Below are 23,332 nucleotides of genomic sequence, written 5' to 3' on the forward strand. Positions count from 1 at the left end.
AACAGTGTTTAAGAAAGGTAAAGGTGAAAATTGGTATTTTGCATAAACTAATTAAATAAAAATAGAAAGTAAGTCAGATAAGCACAGCATCATCTTGACAAAATTCCATTACACAGATCCCAAAGATCTGTGTAATGGAATTTTAACTAGTGCAGCCAGAGCACTAGTGATGAAGCAAATGAAAAATCCTAAAACAGCTAAAAAAAAAAAAATACTTTTCTTGATTTTCTTTTCTATATGTTTTTTCTACTGTTCACAAACTTGCCTTGCCCATTTGGAAACCCCCTCGTGCTGCACTCGTCAGTTACTGTAAAAAATTTAGATTTAGCCCAGAATAGCGGCAGAGTGCAGATGTGATGTCACCACTCATGGAGCATGGACATGGAGCTCTGCCACTGAAGATGCAAACTTCTTTTTTGTTGATTTGTGAATTTCTTAAACAGTTTAACAATTGAATTCAGTTCAGTTCAATACAGTTTCATTTACATAGCACCAAATCACAACAACAGTCACCTTAAGGTGCTTTTATTGTAAGTTAAAGACCCTACAATATAAGAAAGAAACCTCGATAATCACACAGCCCCTATGAGCAAGCAGTTGGAGACAGTGGGAAGACAAAAATCCTTTTTAAGAGGAAGAAACATCTAGTAGAACCAGTTTCAGCGAGGGGCAACAATCTGCTGTGACCAGTTTAAAGTGTAATGAAGGTGAGATCAAAGAGACAGGAGAAAAGGAAAACTATGAAGAGAGAGAGTGAGAGCTATAGTTTAATAATTGCTAATGATTAAGTACAGCAGTGATGTATAAACACACAGAGGTGATTCTACCAAAGAATCTTATGCTCCCGTTTGCATGATGTAGCCCATGCCCATTACTAGTCTTTGGTCAGTTTTTGCTTATTTATTTTAAACTGTAGGATTATAAAAAGAATTGATCGAATTTTTTCATCATACATTTGCATGTTTATACTGCTGCTAGGATCATGTCTGTAATTCATACACCACATACAGTTTTTTTTCTTTGACCTGTAGAACTGTAACATATAAAATCTTTTAATTATTATTTTTAAAAAGCCTCACAGTGCTTCAGCTTTTGTCTTTTTTCTGATTTCAAGTGACTTTTGATAATTCACTGCATAACTTTTATACAAATTCCATTTCATATAAGCGTATTTTTATTCATATGAAACCTATATTCTATATCCACCCATATCCACCAAGTGGTGTAGCATTACGCTTGTGTAGTTTTGTTGCTTCCTCTGTTTCAGCCTTACCTGTTGTGTTTGTCAGATTATCATTTTAAATAATTAGCCATTCATTCGATTCTGTTTTCACACTTTATTCTGACACATCTGAGCATTTTTAATAATAGTGTTATTAAAATGAATATAATTGAATGATACTGAAAGTAAAAGGTTTTAGAATGTTTGTTTACAGAGGGGGTTACATGCATTTAATGCAAGAATGTTACATTATTAGTAGGTTCCTTTAGTTTAGAACAACCCAAATCTATTGAAATACATTTTGTCAGCAGTTATATAGGGAGCAAGCACTAAAAGCAACAATGTATTTAGCAGATTTCCTTACCTACAGATTACACTTATTTGCCTGTTCTTGTAATTGGCTTGCTAATGAGTAGATTAAGACCTTAAATGCAGTGGGTGGTCATCTGTTTTAGCAGTTGGGACAAACTAGGCAGTAAAAGGCACTTCCTGAAGCTGTCAGAAGCTACAGCAGTTGGGCATGGTCCAAGGGGTCCTAAGTAAAGGTTCCCTTTTGCTGCTGTAATATAGTGAGCGAAGGCAAAAGCAATCAACTCTGGCAGCCAGAGAAACTTCTCTGGCCATCTCAAGCTGTGGCTTTCTGTCTGCAGAGGCCTTGTGTCTGGCTTCAGGTGGATGTGGTGTGGATAAGGCAGTATTAATGAAATGCAGTGAGACAGTAGAACCTTTGTGTGCAAGAGTAATGGCTTCTGAACATGACTACCTTGACCTCATTTAAGTTATGACTTTGACCATGTTTAGAGGACTTTAATCTTTTCTGGTCTCAGTGATGAATTCTCTCTTAGAGGAAAATGCAGTAATATTCAGTCCAAGACCCTTGTGCAGCTCATCTTTGTATTTTCCGTCAAGCATTTCAGTCCTACGGTTGATCTTAAATAGCGTCAGGTAGTAGCTTGTCAAGTGGTACTTGATTTAGCAGCACAGAGTTGTTTTTTGATACTAATACATGTCTTAGATGAATCCCGTTGAATCAGCCGTGATAATGCTCTTTGCTACAGCTTTTCCTCTCGCCGTTATACATTCCTGCACATTCAATCACAGCAGTGTCTTGGCCATTAACCCACAGCAGGACCACTATACCTCAGCACCCATTACTGAACCGGCATTAGAGAGTTGAGAAAAAAAATGAAGTGTCTGGTGTGAAGTGTGTGTAAAGCACAAACTGTGACTCTCTGAAGCAGTGGACGTTTACTGCTTGTGTAGGGCTGTGGCTGATATGTTAATATCACTAATTGTTTCCTAATTAGATGCGAGTCAGTGAGTCGTGTTTTAATACTCTTCAGGGATCATTACAGACATAGACGAAAATCATCTCTCCTGATAAATGACAATCAGGTCAGCTGGAATTTCAACATCAAGACAGTAGGACTGATGGAAAAATGGGGAGAGCGCCATACTGATGGCTTTTGTGCGCTGTAGTCATGTTACTTAAGCAGTGTTATTTTCAGCGCACTGCAGAGGTCCATCAAAAGTTAATTACACATTAATAGGAGGTCTTTGTGGAGATTTAACATTCCCTGACAGCATGTGATTGGAGCCAATAAGGCTTAACAGACAAAACTGTACCATATTCAGATGTAAGAGTTATGGAAATATATTGAAATATAACGAGATGACTCATGCTTTAAAGGCAATTGACCTCTCTGACAACTATGCTGTTTTATTTTTTATATTACTGACAAGCAGAAAAGCTAAGATGGACACAGTGTACATACGAAAAAGGAAGGATTGGTTCAGGTTGGATTCATTTCTTGACTGGCAGGGGTTTTATATATTTCCACAGGAGGGGGTATTAACAGTCACCAGAATGAGGGACATATTCATATGCTTGCTGCACAGTGCGTAAATTTGATCTCTAATCATTTATCTCTCAGTGTAACTTTTGTAGTTTGGAGAATGGCAGTTATGCTAGATAACGGATGTGAAGAGAGGTTGTTTAGAATTTGAGGAGTTTTTAGATTCATAGTAATTTGACAGGCTCCTGATGGGATGCATATTTGCTGTGCTGTAATGTTTCCATACACCCTAACACGTCACCTCTGTTTTCCTCTTTTTGTTTTTTTTCCCTTTGCTTTTGGATTTGTGCATTGTAACCTGTAATTATCCCCCCTTTTTTGCATTAAACATCCCAAAAAGGTGTTTTGTTGTTTTTGTTTCTCTAAACCAGTGCCAGGCATTTGCCTTTTCTATTCTATCTCAAAGTCATTTCAGCTGTTTGTATTGTTCTTCCCAGCTGGGATGAGGTGGCGGAGACAAAGGCAGATGTGTCCCTGTTTGTTTTTGAAGTGTCAGAGTTAAGTCTTGCATGTGTGTGTGTGTGTGTGTGTTCTGCTTCTGTGTGATGTTGCCTGTGTTTGGGTGTGTTTCATTTCCCCCCCATGTGTTGTCTCTGTTTGTGGTCCACAGGTCCTCCGCTGCATTGTTCATCCGCCTCCTCCTCCCCTGTTGAGCAGCTCCATTACCCTCCCCCTTCCATTGCAGCCAATGAGAGCCAGGGAGGGTTGCTAGGTAACTGTGCGGCTCAGCCAGCCCAGGACTCTGACTCTGAGGATGAGTTTGGCCCCAATTCATTCTTAGTTAAAACTGGCTCAGGGAACCTGTATGCTCCTGCTACCGCTACTGCTGATGGTGAGTTGGTTTTCAAACTACTGTTGCTTTGTGGAGGTTAGCCTTCCCCTGCTCCTGGATATGTTGTGTTATAGGTCATGTGGATGGCTATAGGCAAGAAAATGTCCCTTTTTTCTGAGCACCATGAGAGAGAGTAGAAACTTTTGAGTCGATATGTAGCCTCAGGAAATGCACAGCACTCTCTGAAGCAAGGTCTGCAAAGTTCAGAGCCTCACACAAAGAGATGGACGATTTTGGTTCAGCAGGAGATATTTGTCACAGATATTTCTCTTCAATTTCAATGTTTGATGGTGAGAGTATCCATCTAAAAATCCCTCAAAAGCAGCTGCATGCAACCTCCACACCTCAGACAAGAAATACAAAAAAGACAGTACTGAGACAGTACTGAAGTACTGAAATGTAGTCCTTGCCATATCCTACTCTGAAGTCTGAGTGGTCTGAAGTTATGTTAAAACAGTTTTAAAATAAACACTGTCATTTTTTTTTATTTAAATAGCATAGCAAAACATGGTTTTTGAGCTAGATTGAGTCTAAAGAGTCCCAACATGATTTCTTATTAATAAATGTCAGCTAATTATTCCTCATGAAACGCAATGTCTCCTGCTGTTAACTTAACACTCACTCAGACTGACAGACTCACATGGTGTTAGGAGATGACAGAAATGTAGTGAGTGTAAAATATTTACAGTATGTTTACCAAGCAGCAGTCAGACTATGTTATTCACACTATCAGTAGTTAACTTTCAGTTATAATGATATATCTTTTTTATTTGCATGAGTTGTGTGTGCAGGTAAATGTAATTTGGCTGGTCTAGAGGCTGAAATTATGGTCATATATTATTTGTTTGTTGCTGCATTGTACTATTCTGGTTGCTACAAATTCAGAGACTTTTGCTTAGACCTTCATTTTCAGTATAAAAAGTTATTTCTTTGTGTTTATGAAACATTATGAAACTTATCACTCACATCTGCATGCTAAATAAGATGCTTTAGAGTTGTTTTAATGTCGATGTCTTTCAGCTACTGTACATCTGTTACTGGTGGAGTAAACCCAAAGGAAAATTCAAAAAATTGAAATATCTGATCAATCTTACAAATCAAATACTAAAGGGTTAGCTCACAGAGCTCCAAACTACCCCAGCTGCCTGTTTAGAAAGCCCGGAGAAGGAGCTATTAATCCCATCGCAAATCTCAACACTAATTCCTCAGTAGCAACATGCTGGTCACCCAACAGTGACATGACTGTGCTGAAGGGGACATGGGTGGGGGGAATGGCCTTTAAAGCAGCAGATTTGTCTCATAACAATGACACTGATTTGCATAGGTACATCGTTTAGGTTGGCCTCTGGCTGTCAGTAAGGGGTTGGAGACTACCGATGAGGAATGTCCCCCACCAGTAGCTTTGGTCATCTCAGGTTTTGTAGGACTGATTGTTAAACTGCAAAGTAGAGCAAGTTTCTATGTGCCCTTCATATACAATTTCATATAACAGTACACCAGAGCTCTTAATATTTCCATGCTTGTCTGTTCTGAGAAACTTGTAAATATTGCTTAGTGCTTGGCAAAATGGGCTTTGCTTGAGATTCTTCATTAATGAATGTTATTATTTAGTTCTACACAATGTTTGACAGTAAGAAGCGACGTACAGTTATATAAGAGGAAATAGCCTTTGTTCTTCAGCTAACTTAAACCACCTAATGAGTTATGTAAGCTTGTTTGTTGCCTGTCTCTTCAGTCATTCTATAGTCTTGCAGATTTTCTTTTAAAATTCAAATTTGGAGAACTGTCTGTGTAGTTTGTGTCAAATAATTAGTGGCAATGTTATCATGAGCTACATAAATGTATCTGCCATTGAGCGTGCATGAGTGTTGTATACACAAAATGACATAGCCAATATAATTAACCAGATTACACATTTCTATATTTGTTTAATTAAACATCTGGAAAAATAATTCAAATGTTTTCTGTTTTATTCTCTTTTTATGGATAAAAAAGGTTTCATGTTACTAAATGTAAATGTGAATTTGGCATGCATCTCAGGTTTCAGTGAGAATTGCATGAGCAAAAAAAAAAGGTAATTTAAAAGCCACCATGGCAAAAATGACTGGAATATCAAATCAGATCTTTTTTTTAATGCAGGTCAGTTGTAGAAGACAAATTCAAAGTCAGGGTTAACAGACTGTAGCAAAATAAATAAATAAATAAATAACATTATTATTGGCAGCAAACAACCACAGAAAATTTGCATGCCAAAATAATTGTCTCACAGTATATCTGTTGCTCTAGAAAACAGGTGGTTTTTTTTATCACTTAAAATTACATATGCTCAAGGTCGTCTTTGAGCCCCCATACAGGACTTAAAATGTTCTGCTAGATTTTGAACAAGTAAACACTCTCAGCAGCATATCATTATTCACATTAGTAGCTTTCAAGGCAGCAGTGTTTATTTATTTCCCTTTTTTTCCCTGTGGGGTGGGGGGAGTCCTGCTTTTATCTAGAGGAACACTGAGCAATAGTTTCTCTAAGGCTGATGAGGCTGCTCGCTGAAGCCTGCAGTTCTTTTATGAAGCATGTGTTTCACTGTGGCCCTCAGCTTTCTCTGAGGGGCTTCTTCCCGAGGAGACTGCCAGTGAGATCCCGCTGCCACACTGAGCCACAAGATCTGAGACACTGCAAACTCCCAGCATTAGCATCTCTTAATGCAAAACAGCATGGGGTCGGTCAGTGTTAGCTTTCAGCGCAGCCGGGCTCCCTGGTGAAAGGGCCAGCACACCACCACCACCGCACAGCTGACCAAGCAGGAATGCTGAGCCGGACAGAAGGCCCAGGGACATAGCTGTGTGTGAATTCAAATAAGTCTTCATTTGAACTGCTTAATCATCCCGCTGCGTCTGCAAGGACGGAGAAATGTGGTTAAAAGAGGTCACACCAGAAAGTAATTTAGCCACAGACACCGTGAGGAATAAAACTATCTGAGCCTAAATAATAATTTAATGAGCTGCACATGGCACTGCCATGCTTTGCCCCTGTTTTTCTGAGGATCTGATTTTTTTTTTTTTTTACTGACATATAAAAAGAAATTGGTTTCTCTTAGTAATAGCTTCAAGTTATCAATGAACTAGAGTCAACAGACAATTTGTCCAGTTCCATTCAACTTGCTGTCCGTCAGCGTGCAGGGACTATGGATAATGCATTTTGCATACCTACATATCTTCCTTTCATTGACATAAAGTGAGATGCATTACTTCCATTGCATGATGATTGGAGACCATCTGTGCCATCTAACAAAATCTCCAACCTCTTGATGGATTTGCAGCAGAGTGACACACAGAACAGAGCATACATAAACACTTGTCTTGTTCTTTCTAAGGCAGCTCAGGGAATGACAGAAAATCCATTAGATCTCAGGGTGAGAGAAGCATTTGCAAGCAAATCCTTATAGATTAAATTGCTGTAAAACTAGATTTTTCTGAATTATGTTACTAATATTTTTTTTGTTGTGTTATTAAAAACAACCACATATATTTTTTGGATAAATATATTTGCTTCCATCAAGTCTTTTCTACTTACTTGCCTCCTTTGCAAAAGCTTGTTTGGGGATCTTATATTTCTAAAATATCAACATTTTCTACCTCGGTGATGAAGGTGAAATTATAGTCACAATTCAATATGTTTTTTCCCTATTTTTCCATAGAGAGCGAGTGGAGGACTGAGCGCTAAACACATCACGTTGTTCTCGGCACCTGTTACCTCTCAAATGGGTCCAGCAAAGAGAGCTGAAATTCCCTCATGTATCTTCCATTCAGACTTCTCTAATGTCATAAGAAAAAGCAAGTCCAGCAGAGAGAACCAGCCTCTGAGAGTCAGTAGAGTGTGCAGCTTCACTGCTTTCGTGACAAATTCTATTTGTATTTTTATAGACAAATGGCACTCAACTGGAAATTTTGCGCCTGTGATTAGCCATAGGAGATGTAGCAGTAAGCAAGATTTAATGATTTATCTGGGCGCTTGATAGCTTTTGATTAATTCTGTATCGAATAGCTCACACCTCAATGCGTTGATCGGGTGTTTGGAGCATGTCATATCATTTTATTTCATCAGGTGTGACCATCACTGCCATAGATTTCATCCACTGTCCTTGTTCAGAAATACAACATCCCGCAACCCAGGTCTTTATACCGAGTGGTAAATTGAGAACCTGGCCTCTGTATGTGATTTGCCGAATGTGGCAAATGACACACACTGCAAGCACAAAATCTGGTATTATATTGATTCAGTCTATTATATATATCCACTGTATCCACTGAAATAAAGAGCTGATATAATGCTATATAACGTATAAGTTAATACTTTTATTTTAGTGCCATATAAGGTTTACATAGCACAGAATTTTCTCATCACAGAAACACCTATTTTCCGTCTCAAATGCCAAGGCAGCCAACCCAAAAATCCCAGTCTGCTCTTATTGGTTTGTTGGCTCATTTAGTGCTAAATTGGACCAGATGAAGGGATGCTCTGCTGTGACTGGTTGTCGATTTTATTGTTGTTGTTGTTGTCGAGAGTAAAATTCAAAGTTTGGCTACTGCATACACTCTGAGTATTTCATTAACAAGCTCAATACAGTAGCTCATGAGTAAATGAACATACCCAGGACTTCTCAATAACCAAGATTTCTAATCCTTAAGTAAAAATCGTAACTTTACATTAGTAGAAATATTACAAGGAGTTTGAATTATTTTGTATTCTTTTAGTTTTTTCTTTTTAGTTTTTTATTTTATTTTACTTGTTTGTGGAACATTAACCATTAATTTTTATTTAATCTTTCCCTGAGTTTTGTGTCACTATTTTTCTACAAATGGGACAGCAGTCTCCCAGTAATTATAACATTCCACCATTAGACATCTCTCTTATTTCTCAGAGTGCAGGGTGAGGTCGTAGCTAATGAAGTGGATTTGCCTTAATTACTTGTCTAGAAAAGCATCAGGAGGCCTTAACCAGTGCATACATCTGTTAGAAAGAAAAATGAATATGCCACATTCCCAGACTGAATGGGTATCTTTAGGCTTCTGTTTTGAATGTCCTGTGAAAGTTTGGCTATGGTAACAAAGTCCTTCTCTGACTCTCTGATAACAAATGAATCTTCTTTTGTGCCAATTTTGTTGTGCAAAGCAGTTCAATAGAAAACCATTTATTTTCTTGCATCCTTTGGATAGTAGTGAATAATTGTTGCTGAATCACCACATCTGTGGGGGTCATGTTTCACTGTGCTTGGTCTCAGACGCGTTTCTTGTCTTTCTGTTTCTTTTCAGAAAAATAAGAATGACTTTCTGCCGGGCTGTTGAGCCAGGTGCGACGAGCATTTATCTTTCTCTTTATTATAATCTGTTCTACTGTGCAGCGTGCTGGGAATTGCTTATATATAAACAGGTTGGCAGGTTTGGGAAAACTTCTCAAAAAGCCAATAAAACAGTTGGAGTGGACTGTGCATGCTAAATTATCTTTTGTAATTTGCAGCTTTCAGGGTTCTCCGAGGTTCATAAAAGCATATAATTTTGGTTGTACTGCAAAACTGATTTTTAGATTGGCAAACGTGTGGACCTTGACCCCCTACTGGGCCATAAAGTACAGACTTGAGTTAAAAAACAAAAAACATTTTCAGCTTTGTAATTTTACTTTAGAAGGAAATTGCCTTTACATATGTGCATTTTAAAAAGAAATAGAAAAATTAAAGTTAGAAATTTACATGTTCTTTCAGACCTATATTCAATCCTGAACGTATAACTCATTAATAGTTAGCAAACAGCTAAAGCAGAGCAGTGGCTGCCAGGTGCTAGAAGAAGAGCTACGATGAAGAATCGGTCTCAGCAGGCAGCAGCTCATCAGAAGGGAATGCATCAGTGAAAACACAATAAAGGAAATTGTTTTAGGGGGCATATGATGATCAAAGGTTTGATTAAAGGCTGCAGAAGATTTTCAGTCGCTGATTTTTTGCAACTGCTGTCTTGAATTTAGAGATGGCTTTTCTGTGTTACAGTATCCAAAGGGAAGGTCAAAGGTGGAATACCCAACCAGAATTATTTTCCATCAGTTTTAAAACTGTTGATACATTAAGGTTTAAAATGTAAATTTAAATCTAAATATCAGAGTAGCTCAGACTTCAGAAAGTATATTTCAAATATGTTCCTCCTGTGGTCTTTAAACAGAGCGAACAAAAGAGCCAGTAGTCCTAACTATACACTGCAAGCGCATTCTGCATACTTGTATTAATTTATACTTATATTAAGTTTATGATATATTGATGTGCACCAATTTATTTTCGTGGTAATTTTTTATGTTGTAGCAAAGCTCTTAAGAGCCTTGTTATAACACTGGGGACTGTTTCTATGGTCCCCAGGTGGAACAAAAATATGTTAGAGGAATTAATCACTTGTTGCCCTACATTTACTTGATGGTCATACAGTAGGAAGTAAAGTATTTGTTTACCTAAAAGTAAATGCATTCCAGAGCAGCGATGCATTTGTCCTTGTGATATATTTCTCAGAGTATCTGTGGTGTCCCTGTAACTAATTAGCATATCCTTATTAATGGCTTTAGGGAATCAGTTACATTACTGAGCAGGAAGGAGATCATCAACAACCGTGTGGCTTTACCTCACACTAGTCCACTGCTGATAACGACTGTGGTGTGCTTCTCTTTCACTGTCTCGACTAAGCACAGAGGCAACATTGTGCAGAAGTGGAGAACTTAGTAGCCGACCATCTGTCAGTGCAGCAAATGCATCATATAGCAATTACTTCTTTCAGCGGTTCTTTTACATTAGAAAATATGTAGATTACGTGGCATTGAGCCAGGTGAAAATTTAAATGTTTTCTCTTTTTTTTGGTGATAGTTAATGGAACGTAAAGAAACAGAAACAGAAACACTAGACTGAAACAATATGAAACTGTGTATAAAATTACCTAGTGCCTTGTAAAGCAACAGCTTGTTTAAATCCTGAAAAGAAACAGGCTTGCTTAATACAGCATGGTACATTTTGTGTTGATTTCTTTTGCTGAGCCATTATTTAGCATGCCACCTCTGAACACAAGGGACTTTATACCCACTTTGCAGACTAGACCTAAGCATTGAAGCTTAATAATAATGTTTTCTGAATACCCAGTGTGCACCTTAAAAGTTCTTATTGTGCCTGCTTTGATTGACACATGTTGATATCAGAGCTTCATGTTCCTGACCCTAAAAATATCTGAAATGACTCTAAGCTTCTTGACTGGCATGAGTAGGTATCGCTTTAATGAAGGAGCTGATTATACAAAATAAGCTTTGTGTGTGTCTGTATTCTGCTCTCTCTGCTGTAAATTGGCAATTTAGTGTTGTGGATATCTGTGAAATAAAGGAGGCTTACTGCTATAAAGAAAAGCCACTCTGTGTAAAGCCGGGAGTTCATTGATTGATGAATGGCTTAGCAGATGTGGAAATAAATGGATACAGAGTGCATACAGACATTGGTCCTCTATCTCATGAATTGCACACTATCAAATAGTGAATATAAAACCACAGGGTACAATTTCTCCTTCTAGACTTCATATCTAATAGTTTTAAATCCTCTTAAAAAAGTGACAATATAGTTGGTTAAAAAAAAAAAAAAAAGAAAAGAAAAAAGAGCAAATTTTCCTGCTAAAAGCTTTGAAATGGTACATAACCAGTGGAGTCACTCTTAATCTGGTTGATTAAATCTGGATCAAATCATGAATGTGTTTCACTTAATCTGCGGCAGTTACGGGATTGAAGTTTGGAGGCAAACAAAGTATTGTTTATTTAAAAAAAAAAACTGTGCATGCTCAAAAAAACGCTAAATGCAAATTCAGAAAAGCCCAGTGAATTGGTGTGTTTCAGGAAGAGGCCAGCTAATCTGTTTACACAGGAGTCAGTGTCTGATCTGAGTAAACTGTCACAGGTCTCTGTGGGAGGTAGAGAGAACACTCTGATAGAGGTCAGTTAGAGAAATAATGAGCAGAAGTACGACTTTTTTAACTGCGTTTTTTTGTTGGTAAGTGAAAAGGTGAAAAACTTAGTAGTTTTTGGTGTTAATTTATACTCACTGGTCAGTTTGTGATGATAAGTCCAGGCTCCTGGTACTACCAAGTTCCTTCAAAACTGCCCTAACTCTTCATGGATTCATCAACATACTGGAAACATTTTTCTCAGGGATTATGGTTCATATTCATCATCACACACTTGCTGCAGATTTCCTTGATGTGAGTCTCTCATCTCACCACATCCCAAAGGTGCTCTATTGGATGAAGATCTGGTCACTCTGGAGGCCGTTTGAGTACAATTAACTAATTGTCATGTTTATGAAACCTGTTTGAGATGATTTGAGCTTTGTGACATGCAACATTACCTTGCTGGAAGCAGCCATCAGAAGACAGGTGGCATTTAAATGATGTCCAATTGGTACTGAGGGGCCTGAAGTGTGCCAAGAAAATATCTTATACGCCATTACACCACAAGCAGAAACCTGAATCATTGATACAAGGCAGGATGGATCCATTCTTTGATGTTTTTTTACCACAAACTCTGACTCTGCCACTGTAGAATAGCCTAATGTACTTCAGTGTGAACTTCAGTTGTCTGTCCTTAGCTGACATCAGTGGTCTTCTGCTGCTGTAGCCCATCTGCTTCAAGGGCTGATGCGCTGTGTGCACAGAAATGCTCTTCTGCATATCTTGGTTGTAACAGTTGGTATTATAGTTTATTCTGCTTGCTTATCAGTCTGGCCATTCTCCTCTGACCTCTGGCATCAACTATGCCTCTGGGCATTGTGTAGTTTTCAGACTACACTCTGTGAACCCTAGTAATGGTTGTTTGGGAATCCCAGCAGATCATCAGTTTCTGAAAGACCAGCCTGTTTAGCATCAACAATGATGCCATGAGCTTTCTTCCCCATGCTGATGCTCAGTTTGAACTTTAGCACTTTTGTGCACGTCTACATGCCTAAACACGGTCCTATGTGATTGGCTGATTTTTGCATTTTGCATTGCAGTTGGACCTAATAAAGTGACTGGTGAGTGTATGTGCTACCGAAGCTATGTCTAATCATTCATCAGTCAGAATATTGTTCCTGACTGGGTTGAAATAACACCATAAGGCGTGAAATAAGCTTTGGATTTGTCTTAACCAGTTAGTTTACACACATGAGCTTGCTTTCACAAACCTTTTGGAATGTGCATCCTCAAAGGAGCTGCCATATTCTTGCTATGCTGGCAAACAAACTGAATCTGGCTGTCTTTGATGGTGCTTTCAAAGGTAACCCAAAAGTGCCTGAAAGCAAACAGTAAATGAGTCGAATTTTTATTCTTTTAAAATATCTGTTCCATGTTTTATTTCTTTTCTGTTTTTTTTTTTCTTTTCTTTCAGACGGAGCCTTTCAAAATCACTCTCGGCTGCGGACGCCTCCTCTACCACTCTCCCACTCCCACTCGCCCAATCATCAGCACCATGCAGCCTCTATTAACTCCTTGAATAGGAGCAACTACACACCACGGAGCAACCCAAGTCCTGCGCCCACAGACAGCTCCGTTCCTCCTGAGGGTCCCGCCAGTGGTCAAGACTCTGGCAGTGCACAGGACAACTGGCTACTTAACAGCAACATCCCCCTGGAAACAAGGTACTGTGTAGTTTGTCTCTCAGACAATGTATAGAGAAGTTGGCATCTGGAAGACTTGAGCTGAGCTGGTGCCATTGAACTTGGTGTTTCCTCTTGTTCCTGCTGTCCGCTCCATATTAAATTACCACAGTGCTAACAAGGAGCAAAGCAATAAAATGGAAAATATCCTGCTAGGGGCAAAGGCCTATATTTGTGATGAACATGATTTTGTGGCAAACAAGAGAAAAGTGGTGCTTTTGGTTCGCCTAATACTAGGAGTCCTAACAGGGGAAGCTATTGAGTTTAAACAGCAGAGTAATTACAATCATGTTGGATAATACCAAATTATATTCAGGCTCCCGTGAGCAGGCTTCGTAGCCCCTCCACTTCAGCCCTGAGTTTTATTTATTTCATATTAATCAGCATTCATTTCTCTAGTATTTCTCAATAGGAGGCCCTTGTGTGAAGTAGGTCTGTCAAGTGTTATTGTAACAAAGGGAATATCTGGTGTTTCTTTGGATGGTCTTATTGCAAGGCGGTATGAAATTAGGAATACTGAGGCAGAATTTTCTCAACCTTCCAAGATATCAATTTAGTCTGCTAATAGTAAAAAGAAAAAAGTAATCGCCACATCACCAGCGGCACATTTCCTTAAATAAACCCTTTGAGTAAGTTGTTATGGAGAACAAAGAAAAAACCCTTTGTTTTATAACTGTTGCAATTATCTCTTCAAAGCAGTTAAGGCTAAAAACAACAGATCACAATGACAAAAAATTGCGCATACCATGATGTTATATTATATTATATTATATTATATTATATATAAAAGTGAATAGTTTGTAAATTTAAATAAATGCAGCAATTGCATTTCTGTTTCTTATAGGTAAAAGTGTTATAACAAATAATCAAGAATGAGCAAAACCCACAGTTCTGGCCAATGACAGGTGGATTCTTCATATATATTTATACTGTTTAGAACAGGTAGTACCCTAGTGAAGGTGTCACTGAATAATGATTGATATCGATCTTGTCAAGCTGTTAGACAAGTACTGTTCAGGCTTATTATAATTTGGTTGGTCAGCTCAGATTCTGTCAGTAAACTATGATGAGCTGAGAGAGGACAGAATTTCTTTCCTCCATTTATATCGCTTTCTCTGAACATTTTTCTGAATTCTGACTCGAAAAAATCAGCTCAGAAAGTGTGCACAAGTAACAGTAGCTATTTGTTCTTAGCTGCCGCATAGCTTTATGTACAAAAGTTAAGGTTTGAATATTGTAATTTATTTCTTCTGTTTTTTGAAAATGTTACATAACAGCGTCCTCAGTTTAAATGTTGCCAATATTTTTAATATATTCAGAACTTATTAAAAACCACTGGTCTGTGTGATAAAATACATTGCCATAAATTAAATAGCTGTTGACAGGAAAATAGCTAATAGCTAATTTGGCGTGGCTAAGAAACCAGTCTTGAACAGACTTATTGTCTCCTCTTTCAGTTTTTGTGAGACGCTTCAGTCAACAGGAAAATGAGAATCAATTTCAGCTGGTAGAAGGACAGTTAGTTGTATAATGAATGATTACACATCATCCAGCTCCAGTTAATCCCGTACAGGTATTCCCTGTGGAACAGAAAACAGATGGTGAGGAGAGGCTAGAGTGCTGCTGAAATCACATACAGAATCGAGTCTGTATAACCTATTGCATTGAAGGAAAAAAATGACACCTAGCAAAGTTCCAATAAGGAAACTGAAACCATTAGCAATATCCGCATGGACCCTGCAATATTAAATGTCACTTTTACTAAGTTAATAGTATTAAAATGGCCCTCTCTTGTCACTTTTGGGAAATTTAATTTCACTGATAAATTCAGCACTGGTATATTTCTGCCGTGCTTTAGCACTGGAAAAATGCCAGCAGTTGGTTGGCCCTGTCCAGCTTCACCATTTTTTTTCTGCCAAGTTTCTGCCAAGTATTTCTTTCTTCGTTAAAAGTAGCATTCTTCCCTAGAACACAAGCTTTAAAGACTATGAACAGATTTTACTGCTGGCCGCAGAGGAGACTGGGATCAAAAACAAAGCTTTTCTCTTGTACCATGCAACGTGTTCAGCCTGCCCATTGCATGTGGACAGTTCATTTCTCCATTGCATTGCTGCTGTATTTCCTTATGGAACAGAGCTCTCATTTGGGGGGGGCAGTGAGACATGAGACTCTAGAAATGTTTGCTGAAAATGTGTTTTAAGACATGTAGCAACCATTAAATGGGGGGAAAAAAGTAGCAGTTAAGGATACTAATCAGTATAAAGGCTATGAAACCTCAGTGATGATTTTCATTAGACTTAGAGTAGTATTTGTGTGTAATAGACTTTAAGGTTCTTATTTGTAAGTGATGCATTGTTTTCTTCCAATCACAACCTTAAAGGAGCCAGAATACTCTAATGTTTATCAGAGAAGAGCAAGACGCTTGCAGAGAAGGGCAGGGCTCGTACAAAACAAGGTATGGCAGTGTCCAAATGAGGGGCATAAGACAGGTAGATGTTATTTGTGTCACACCTTTGTAGAAGTAGTTCCATAAGGGCCTTGGTTGTTTTGTTTTTTTGTCCCATACTGTCCATCTTGAGCTCCATTTGTCAGTTGTTGATGTTGCTTGGTGATCACAAGTTGTATTGGCCTTTCTGTATTTCTTGCACGCATGTCTCACACTAGCTTCATATCCATCTTTCCACCTGTGTGTAGAAACATAGCAAAGCAGACATTCCTAGAGACTTTACAGGACAACCTCATTGAGATGGACATTCTGGCATCAGCACGCCACGATGCCTCGTACAACGACGGGTATGTTGCATGTTTGCTATCTGGCTCAGACTACTGTCAGGATCTGCTTTGCCATGAAAACAATAGATGCCTGCACTATATTCCATCGAGCATCCTCTGTTTTGAAACACTGTCAATCATCTGTGTACATCTCCTGCAGTGTTACAATCCTTGCTGTATTTGTCCCTTCCCTGTTTTAATACAACTAACAATTTGCATCGAGTAACATTGTTGGATTGTATTGCTTTTGAATAATGGTAAACACGACTGCTGTGTGGAACACAGTTGCCCATGCTGTCTCCTGTTGCTTGAATAGGACATGTGAGAGATCTGTCCTGATATGTATAAATAAAATATAGTCTCGGTGACTTTCCACATCATACATTGTAATATGACATTCAATCACGCTCATGTCACTGTTGCTCGAGAGCTTCTTGTATGCTTGTCAGTAAAATGGCCTTGACAACAGTGCCGCTGCCACTGGCTCTCTGATGGGCTGATCATCCGGCACTTGGACATGTAGCTGTACACGTTTTCTGAGATAGCCAGCCATGTTCTTCAAGGGCGAATAAATCTGCTCAACTCCATGCTGAAACCTTATATAATGTATCTCTCCTCTACGTAGCCTTGACACATGGTTACGGGGAATTACTCCTCTCGCAACGGATGGAATATATAAACAAGAGCCAGCTGTGGTCACTCGTCCTCTGAAAGAGATTTAATATAGATTCACAGTTTCAGCTGTTTCAACCCGAAATGCCTTAGTTTTCTCACTAATCTAGCATGACTATGGTAACACTACTGAATGTGCTTGGTATTACTTACCACTGGAAAGGGCCGTACCTGGATAGACAGTAACCTGCAACGTTATGGTCATGAGCACCTAGTGTTTCTGTTAGAACTAACAAGCAAATGTATTTTCCCAGGCACTTCCTATTCAAACCAGGTGGAACATCACCAATGTATTGCACAACTTCACCAGGATACCCTTTGACCTCCAGCACAGTTTACTCGCCTCCTCCACGACCTTTGCCTCGAAACACCTTCTCTCGACCTGCCTTCAGCCTGAAGAAACCCTATAAGCACTGCAACTGGAAATGTGCTGCTCTCAGTGCCATCCTCATCTCAGTAACACTGCTGTTCCTGTTAGCCTACTTCATCGGTGAGTCACCTCTGACACTCTCATACACCAAGACGTATACCTCTGTCAGTCACTTCCAAACCCCGCCCCTCACTTGAATGCAGACATAGGATGAATACATACTTTATCATTTCCTTCTGTCATCCATTTCAATAGTGATGAATCTGTCCTCTGCACCTTATATAAGCATGGTTATATAGGGACTCACAGATTGACTCTTTGCCCACACAATTTGTCTAAAGAAACATTATCATTCATAGATTGGACTGACTGAATCTGCAGACAGGCAATCCAGTGTCTTGCTCTTGCGAATAGCCAGGATGTGAAATAAATTAATAAGACATAAGCCATCACACGAGAGAGGGCTGCACATTTAGAATATTCATCTTATTTCATTTAAGATTCCCTAAACAGCATTCTCAGGTCCCAGCTGGGTAAGGACTATCAGATAAGTTTTGCTATTAAATCATTTCTGCTCATTTTGACTGCTGTCCTCCCCTAAGGCATTGATATTCATATCCGGTCATACTGTTTTCATTTCTGTGATCTATATACACTAGAAGTGTTTACACAGCATTTTGGTTGCAAATAATCACAAAAAGACAGAAATGAAAGGATAAAATATTAAAGTATATGTGGGGGGTTCCTGTAAGCAATCTCCATATCAATCAAGCGATCTCGCTTCAGCTTCAGACTGTCACAAAGCAACTTCCTGATGTTTAAAACAATCATTCCCAACAATTTAATTTGCCACATCTTGACATATGGAGAATTTCTAGAGGAGAGCAAATGTTTTTAGAACTTAGCTAACTATAACGTATGAAGCTAATGTCTTTGTTCTTGGATAGTAGAAGGATTCGTAAAACTGTGGATAAATTAAATGCCAGTGGCAGCCCTGTTGGTACATTCAAGGTCACTAACAACATATTTGGAGTTCAGTCTAAATTAAGTAAGCTACAGGTTGACTGAGTTATTACTATAAACTAGGCTATGTTTGGGGTTCATGAACAAGGAGAAAAGATCATGTTTGAAACAAAGTGTCAGAGGTTCTGTATTACAGTGAGAAGTCATTTAAAATTTCACAAAAAGGTTTGTTTGAATTGTGAATTTAAATATTGTCATTGCCTTGATTAGCAGATATTTCCAACAGTCTGCTGATTGGAATGAAAAACAAGCAACAGCTTTTGTAATTAAGTAATGAAAGATCACTGTAACCCACAAATAAAAAAAGGAGTTGATACACATTTCCGTTTAATTTATTTTTACCATATTATGTACATCTGGTTTACTGTGAATTTCTGCTTAATATACAGATGGCTACACTGTTGAATTTAAGTCTTAAATAGAAAAAGGAATAATTCATTGTGAAGGATGGCGAGAACGCTGTTCATTTGCATGAAGTTGATGAAAGAAATCTTGATAGTTCTGCTGGGTGTCACAAGGGAGATACATTTTATGAAGGTTATTTGTTGTAGATACACATTAGGAAGTAACAACCACAAAAGCTATCATTAATTCTTCTCTTTAAGAACACACAAACTAAAATGTGATTATTATTTTTGTTACCAGAACCATTTAAACTGAACTGTGCTGGTGTTAAAAAAAACACACGCAAACTGTTTGCTGCTCATATTATCTACATCTACTTGTTTTAAATTGGTAGGCAATTTAATATGACCAATTTTAGTTTGGTTTTCTTTTGGCATCACCGGTGTAATTTGGATGTTAAAGTAGAGATACAATTTGTGTCTTCTGCTTGTGACCTGGCCAAAAGCCAAAGATCCCCATCAGTCTGATGGTGCTTAATCAGACTCTGTAATTATAGCCTGCAAAGCTCAGGCCATCTCTCAATGCACCACAAGTAAACATGTTGGAGACCAAGCCTCACCCTAAGATCAGAATTTCAAATCAAGAACGTGGGTCATATTTAATTAAAAGCTTGATGAGAAAATACATTTAATTCCAAGTGCAATTAATTATTGAGGTCTGTAATTGGGAACTCTGGGTGAGATGTCTAATGAACCCAGTTATGCCTTGTGACAGATGTTTTGACATGTAGCACAGTTTTATTTTTTCACAGCTGTGTAAATTGGAACATTTTGAAGTGCAAAAAGGTTGGGAGTTTAAGGTGCCACCATATTGTCTCAGTGGTTGCTTTCTCATTAGCACATTTTTATATATTTCTCATTTTAAGGTCATCAGTATCCTCTTGTGTTCCCTTCCATTCACCCTGGGTATCTAACTAAGCACAATTAGGCTGGTCCCCATCTATTGTTAGACTTTAAGGTCATCCAACCCGGTAAAAGGCTCTGTAGCCCCGGTCATACCTGTTTGTATGTCTTTCAATACCTCCCAATATCTTAGCAATCAATTACTTTTATAGTGAATTATTTTCCACAGCCAAAAAACGTTTTTTCCCTTCGTTGAAACCCCTTTTTGATTTAATCCTAGAATACACAATATAGATTCAAAGTCCTATATTTATGTGTAATGATAAACACCTGTGCTACAGTAATATTTGAATATACTATTGTTTTTTTTCTTTGTCCTATGCAGTATCAATTAGTCATTGCATTTACAACTACATAATATGTGCTTTTTTGGTATATTAACAAACATTAGTTAGAACACAGGTATAGAGAAACAGACAGATTGTGTTTAAATTCAAAGAGCAACAATTGGAAGTATTCATTTTACCACTTAAACATGATTTATACAGAACATCAGAAAAAAGCATCAATATGAATTTTTGCAGGTTTTAGCTCAAGGTCTTAGCTTTTTGGTAATTTCTTTGTTCCATCAGGCACTCAGATTGGATGGATGCTTTGATGTGATGTCTTTTTTCCATCCCAGCTGGCATTAATATTTTTTTCTGCACTGAACTAAGCAACACTGAAATTTCTGTGGCAAATCACAGATAGCAATACGGTTTGACTTCCTCAGATTGGCTGAGAAGTCTTCTACTACAGTACCTCTGCCTCCTAATTGGCACATGGCGTGATTCAACTTCCTGATAAGTGAAAGGAAGGCACAACATGTGCTCAGGACAAAATGGACAGTCCTATAAAGCACAATACTCGTGACAGGTCAGCGGCATCATTGGAATGTAGACACAGCGTGTCAGTGCCAGCGGCTGTCATGTTAGAAGTACCTTGTTATTCCTAATACCTGTCTTTAGTTTGCAGGCAGTTGCAGCAGCCATATTACTATCATTGCACAGTGTTTGCAAAGTTTGAAAGGCAAGCAAAACCAAATTAGGAGGCCTCTCCACTGGCTCAGGTCCAGTGCTCTGCATATCATAGATACCACGAAGGCGCTGAAGTAAATCTTTAAGGATGGGAGAGGGAGGCTCTTTAACCATTTTCCATTAGGGGCCTCAGGGACAGATGGGATGAAGAACGGGGCTCACAAAGACGTGATTACTAGGACACTTGGAACGACATTGTGCCTGGTGACTTTGTGATTGTTCAGCAACGTACACTGACTCTTTCCATTTTGCCAGTCAGTGTTGAGCTACAAATCAAAGGAATGTCATTCTGGAACTTACAAAATGGCAAATAAAGCCATCTGTCTCTTCTATGGTTGCCTTCCACAGACAGAGTCACTTCCACAAGCACTGGGCATGCACAGAACAGATGCTGGTATTGAAGATGAACTTTTATCATGTTAGGGAATGTTTGCATTGTGGTTTCCCTGATAACCACTCCATTGCTTGTTGTCTTTATTCACAAATCCATGCAAATATTTTAGTGAGCATTTGGTACTGCTTAACAAGTGTGCCGAATAAATTATTAAGGACTCTTAAATACATCATGCGCATGCAGTTCTAGACTTAATATAATGCCAGTTGCTTAATGATGCAAACCGGGGGATTTGTGTCTAAAACTCTTTTGTTTTTACTCTGATGAAGACACAATCATCTTCTAGTCCTTTGTTTTTGGAGGGTTTCTGACCGTGGCCTAACGAGCTAATGCTGGAACTGTATAGTTGTAGAGGACCCTTTTCAAATAATGTATTCTCCCGCTTCATTATTATTATTGTTGTTATTATTATTATTATTATTATTATTATTATTATGGTAACCAGTGGTAACCACTTTTATCTGATAGCAGGTTGATTCTTGGTGCAAACTCCAGTCTCTGTGCTAGCGTGGGTTTCCTCCCACAGTCCAAAGACATGTTTGTCTGTCTCGCTGTGACGGACTGGTCACCTGTCCAGGGAGTACCAACATCTCTTGACCTATGCCAGATGGGATGGGCTCCATCCCCCTGGTAACACTAATCTACTCAGGCAGTTAAGAAAATGGGTACATAAAGTTAGTTGTAAGCGAAATCCAGACCAGTACAAACATTAGTCTCGTTATTCTCATTTTGATTCTTTTTCGAGTAAATGCAGTAAATTGACAAACAAATTTCTGTCACAGTCATTGTTATTCTTAGTTCTTGCCGTAATCTTATAAAATGACTATCAAATTTCTCCCCAGCAAAAAGATTACAAGAAATCAGTTTGACTTTTGTTTTGTGAGCTATTAATGTTATTATTATCTGTTTTGTATGAATAATCCTGAAATGCTTATGGACATGACTCTGTGCGCTTATAACGGGGAAACAGAAATGAAGAAAACAGCGTTGTGCTGTAAAATTGTCAGTTAATTTCTCTCCTCATAATTTAATTGCATTATAATATCCTTGAGGAGCTTAAGAGAACCAGCTAAACAATAAAACAGCTATATCGCGTTTCTTGGCCTTTTCTGCTGACTGTTTACTTCAATATTGGCTTTTGCCTTGCTAAGCTTGCCTTGTCCATTCTTTTATTGGTAATCTGTCATGGTCGGCCCCTCCTCCGTCTGTCCTGCGCTTTAGTGCCATTGTTCCAAAGGACATTTCTTTTGTCGACCTTGTAAAATATCCGTGTGCTTCATTCAGTCTGTTCACATTGAAACACCCCTGGTGTCTCCCTGCTGATTTGTTTTTTCTTTGTCCTAACCGTCCCCTAGTTTTGCAGGGGACTGTAACGGTAATGTGCTTGGAAAAAATGGTACTCCAGTGTTGGTGTGGTGAGACAGATGTTGTCCCATGGGGTCAAGATAGCATTCATCTTGTGATTTTACTACTCAGCATTTTGCGAAAAAGCCTGTTAACCATTAAACCAGCTATTGTTCCTTATTCTATGTACTTCCTCTTCCCACCTTGCAGCTGACACCTTCATTATATTAAGCAAAATGAAAAAGAAGCAAATAATAATAGTTCTGTGAGAACATTAAGGTTATACGTTTTCAGCTTAGCTATAATCCAACTTTAAAATGGTTCTTAGCATGAATAAATTCTGAAATTGTCTTATATTTCACATTTCAGCCATGCACCTTTTTGGATTAAACTGGCACCTGCAACCCATGCAGAGACAGATGTATCAGCTGTCAGAGGACAATATAAGTGGCCTAACCTTTCCTACAGACCTGAGCTTGCCACCACTTGGCAGCACAGGCTTGGAAATACATGACCGCAAAGGAAAAGATGACAGTAAGTACAGTTTTTATCAGAATAACTTCCATCCATCCATCCATCCATCCATTCGCTTCCGCTTATCCTTTTCAGGGTCGCGGGGGGCGCTGGAGCCTATCCCAGCTGTCATAGGGCGAGAGGCAGGGTACACCCTGGACAGGTCGCCAGTCTGTCGCAGGGCTAACACATAGGGACAGACAACCATTCACACCTAGTGGCAATTTGGATTATCCAATTAACCTATCCCCACAAGTTGCATGTCTTTGGACGGCATAACACAGGACAGAATAACTTATTTTATTTAAAAAGACATATGTTTTTTC

General features: G+C 38.6%; 1 protein-coding gene across 4 annotated transcripts in view; it reads left to right on the forward strand.

Annotated features, from left to right (window-relative positions):
- tenm4 (teneurin transmembrane protein 4) overlaps nt 1-23,332 on the forward strand; it is a 146,076-nt gene that overhangs the window by 51,377 nt on the left and 71,367 nt on the right. For 2 of the 4 annotated variants that reach the window (XM_086262157.1, XM_086262158.1), the window contains exons 4-7: nt 3,689-3,910; nt 13,328-13,577; nt 17,294-17,529; nt 22,863-23,027. In XM_086262157.1, coding sequence (XP_086118283.1) covers nt 3,689-3,910; nt 13,328-13,577; nt 17,294-17,529; nt 22,863-23,027 — 873 coding nt within the window. Of the gene's footprint in view, nt 1-3,688; nt 3,911-13,327; nt 13,578-15,975; nt 16,051-16,289; nt 16,389-17,293; nt 17,530-22,862; nt 23,028-23,332 lie in introns of all 4 variants that reach the window. The other 2 variants (XM_086262155.1, XM_086262156.1) reach the window with 2 other exon arrangements.

Source organism: Aulonocara sp. 'chitande type north' Nkhata Bay, linkage group LG14, assembly GCF_057382095.1.
Source record: "Aulonocara sp. 'chitande type north' Nkhata Bay isolate Kocher_YH1m ecotype deep benthic linkage group LG14, A_spYH_male_GT1.1, whole genome shotgun sequence".
Lineage (NCBI taxonomy): Eukaryota > Metazoa > Chordata > Actinopteri > Cichliformes > Cichlidae > Aulonocara > Aulonocara sp. 'chitande type north' Nkhata Bay.